Source organism: Clupea harengus, unplaced genomic scaffold (genome assembly GCF_900700415.2).
Source record: "Clupea harengus unplaced genomic scaffold, Ch_v2.0.2, whole genome shotgun sequence".
Classification (NCBI taxonomy): Eukaryota; Metazoa; Chordata; class Actinopteri; order Clupeiformes; family Clupeidae; genus Clupea; species Clupea harengus.
In genome coordinates this window covers 10,873-15,000 of record NW_024879825.1, presented here as the reverse complement: position 1 = coordinate 15,000, position 4,128 = coordinate 10,873, and the positions used below count along the sequence as shown (strand labels likewise).

At 41.1% G+C, this 4,128-nt stretch overlaps 1 protein-coding gene across 1 annotated transcript in view; it reads left to right on the top strand.

Annotated features, from left to right (window-relative positions):
- The window catches only part of LOC122130466 (syntaxin-binding protein 1-like), a 19,118-nt gene extending 15,390 nt beyond the window's left edge, over positions 1 to 3,728 (top strand). The window contains exon 19 of the mRNA XM_042705187.1: positions 2,448 to 3,728. Coding sequence (XP_042561121.1) covers positions 2,448 to 2,530 — 83 coding nt within the window. The 3' untranslated portion in view covers positions 2,531 to 3,728. The remainder of the gene's footprint in view (positions 1 to 2,447) is intronic.
- Positions 3,729 to 4,128: the final 400 nt, after the last annotated feature.

Here is a 4,128-nt window from a genome sequence, read left to right as displayed (position 1 = left end):
TGTGTTAGGAATGTCATCCTGGAAAGGCAGGTAGTGGTTTGAGTTTAGATGTGTTAGAAATGTCATGCTGGAAAGGCAGGTGGCGGTTTGAGTTTAGATGTGTTTGCTGAGTTGGTGCCACAGACAAGTTGAAGCTTTTTGCACAGGTAGTACAATTATACTGATTGGATCAGGGCTGCTAAACAGTTGTGCAAAACTGGAAAAGCTAAATAATCATGTGATACGTTTTTAGTTTTGAATGTTAAGGAATGGTAGGCTTTGCCTTATCGTTGCATCCATGACATTGATATTAGGCGCCACGGTGTTGTCTGTTTGATCTCTGTATTTTACCTACATGATGTCAAGATGTAACTTACAGAGAACTTGTGCAGTATGTTTTCTGTCACTACTTGCCTATCATCTTAAATTACCTTACCAGTTCAGCACTTATTTCCCCATCAGGCTCTTGAGGTAATCTACGCTGTTTCTAGTTCTCATGTACCCATGTAGTGCTTCTCATAGCACCTCTGCTGTTTACTCCCGCACCCAGATGCATATGGTATCTGGAGAGAGAAGTCATGAAACACATTTGAGCCACACTGATTTGGAGCTGTTGTTGACTGGTTGAACACACTATGTGGATCACTGCTCGTTTTCCCTGGAATATTTACAGAGATGATGAGTGTTTCTAGGGCTGAACGATTTGGGAAAATAATCTAATTGCGATTTTTTACCAAAATATTGCGATTGCGATTTAATATGCGATTTTTTTTTTTATCCTCTTTTTTTTCCCAACAAAACGTAATGAATGATTTAAATATGACCAACACAATACAGTATTAGATACATTTAGTGTAAAATATTCTTTCCCACATTTTACATTTTTATTTAACTGCTCATTACAGAAACAAGAACAACAAATCGGTGGCTTTGCCACTGTGCATTTAAGTAATTTAAAAAAAGTCATTTTAAGTATAAACACTAGGCATGCACTTTTTAAACACTGTGTGCAAAATGTACCATCTTAAAAAAATAAATAAATAAATAAATAAAATACATTTATTTTTTTTAAATACATTTATTTATTTTTTTTTAGACCACGTTTTTTAATCGCGGACGTTGCGGTTAGAAAATCGCGTTCTATCATATCGCGATTAAATCGCAAATGCAATTAATCGTTCAGCCCTAAGTGTTTCTGCGTGACGTGACAGGACCATGAAGCATCTGTCTTCTCACAGGTTCCACCCACATAGTCACTCCGGTGAAGTACCTCAAGGGCCTGCAGCACCAGGACTTCCTGGACCCCAACGCCGCCCCCGAAGACCAGGTGGAACCGGAGGAGGACTGAGAGGGAGAGGAGAGCACCAATACGAGTAATACGAACGAAAATGTGTAGATGGACGTGTTGACCTTTGACCTTTCCTTCCCTGTCTTTGCCTTAGACCGTCACGTTTCCCTCTCTCTCAGTCTCATGACCCTTCCCAAAAAAAGCCAGCCCTCCTAGTCCTTCCAGTCACTCTGCCCTAAGCCTTTCTTCTCTGTGCTTTATATTGCTGTGGTCTGCCAGTCCTCTGGTTGGGGACTATGTGTTAGCAAAACTCTGATATAATCTCAACATGGTTCCTGCTTTGCACTTAGGCATGTGATCTAGATTCCACTGTGTCCCAGTTCCTGAACCTCCTAGTGCCTAGTATCTGCGTCTCTTCCTGACTGTTGTGTTTCTCTCTCCAGGTTCTGTCATGTGTACCCTCCTGTATTCAGTTTGGTTCCTTGTTGTGGTTGTGTCCTGATATAAAATGTAAAAAAAAAAAATTATGAAATTGGTGAAAAAGCAAAAATGATTGTATTTGGCCAAAATGGCTGTTCATTCAACTACATAAATAGCCTACCCATATTTTCCTGTAGAAATGTGATCAAATTAATGTACAAACCCGACGCTGATAGTCAGGAAATTACAGTACATCTTTACTCTTTTAAACAGTTTAGATTTGAGTGAACAGTAAGAATAGTTTAGGAACAAATTCTAAGTACTGTCTTGCAGGCCCTGACACGTACTTTATACCAAGACTAGACAGTCTGTCTGAAGTGTAGTTTGAAAATCAGCTCGCCTCACCTGCTCTATTGCTCGGCAGTGTCATCATCATCACTTGTTGTGCCGTGGCTAGTGTCCTTTGATTGAAAGACACACACACACACACACACACACACACACACACACACACACACACACACACACACGCTGTTGATTTTTCCCCTTAAAAGTGAGACTGATAACTCTTGAAATTCATGAAGGCTTCACAACCTTTATCTGCCTGCCACTGTCTCTCATTATCACCTCATCAAGTCAGAGAAGAGAAATCATTTTAAAGATCTGAACGAGGCTCTTGAAAGGGTGAAAGTATTCCCCTTTTGTTCTGTTGATAACCGTCCGTGTCTCTTCTCGTTTCATGTTTCCCTCTGTGATGAAGGATCGAACGACATCATCACCCCTACTAGCCTTCTCCAAGCCGTCAGAGACATGAACAAACCTGATTATAGGCTGGACCTCTGAGACTCTGACTCTCTCCAGCCTGACCCCTCTCAAACACGCCCCATACCTCCAACCTCGGGATGAAAGCCATGGAAGTACCCACTGTCTTCTATATGCTTGCGTTCATATAGAAGCATTACACTCTATCGTACCCTCTCATTCTATACCATACGCAGTTACTCCAGATTATGCCAAATGTGGTTATTACAATCACTCACCACGTATAAGATCATAGTATGGAAAATCCACATGTAGAGTTGCTGTTCTCCATGGTTATGTAATATTGTTGATGTTGTTGACCAAACGGAAACAAGTTGACTGTGTGTTTATGATGGCTCTGTGTTAAATAAAGGCTGAAAACATGGAGTCAGTCACAGGAAATGACTAACTTTGAAATGTTTAAGGTTTAGGAAAGGGTCTGGAGTGGAGTGCGTCTCAGTTGTCAGAGTGAGGGGAAAAAATACAGTATTGCAGAATGTCCATCATATTTATACTGTGTGACAGGATGTCATTTGCTCTAGTGAATGTAAATGGAAAATCTACACATAGACACGGACCAGAGAGGTTTCACATGGGCATTGTAGAGTGTACGTAACCTACAGGCCTGCTTCCATTGCTTAGTCATTTTCGGTGGCTATTAGACCATAAAGGACCACGTCCGTCACTTGGTTTATTTTAAAATGTTTTATAAAAAAAGTAGTCATGCTGTTCCTTCCACGTAGTGTGCAGCACAGTTTTTTTTTTTTGTTGGGGTGAATGCCACATATGTTGCTGTTTTTACGTCCTTTTGATTTGAACACTGGAAAAGCCAATGTGAAGACACACTGTATCGTAGCGCGTTAGCATTAGATGTTGTTGTCGGTAGAGAGGGATTTTACTCTATCTTTTAGGTCATCACTTCGTGTCTCATTCGTCTCACCTTCATCTATCAGGTCCCGTAGCCTTTGCAGTTTGGAATGCTTCCCCAGTCCTGGAACGACTTGTGCCCTCTTAGTTGTGTGTGCATTGCTGTGTGTCTGCTCTGTGTGTTTATGTTGCCTAGTAGCCGCAGTTTGTGTGATCAAAGTCTATGCGTTAGTGGAAAACCAACCATACCAATTCATTTGACTTGTGTGTCGACCTTATTGGATTTCTTAACATTATGGACATTACGAAGCACAACCATCAATCCTTTTGGTGTACTGAAGCTGTGAAATAAAATGGTACCCACATACAAAAAGGCCTTGTTCTGTCGTGTTGTGTACAGTCATGGATTAGCTATAGAAAATGATTAATGAATGCCTAATTAATACAGCTGAAGCTGTAATATGTGCCTGCATGACAGATGTTTTCGGTCTCTACTCTTCAATGACCACAAGAGGGCGCCAGCACTGTATTGGTCTCCGCAGTGTAAGACTGTGTTTGTCCATGGCAACCGTAACAGGGGTTCATTCTTAACTCTTCCAAAATGTCAACTTGACATGAGCACATAAATAAGGAGGTGCGGGAGTCTCTCACTTCATGACTCAATGGCCATCATTACCAGGTCTCACAGAGAGGGGAGCGGGGAACTTGAACACTGCTTTATTTTCTCAAAGCCAAGAACAATGAAAAATCAGCACAAGAGCCATTTATTTCAT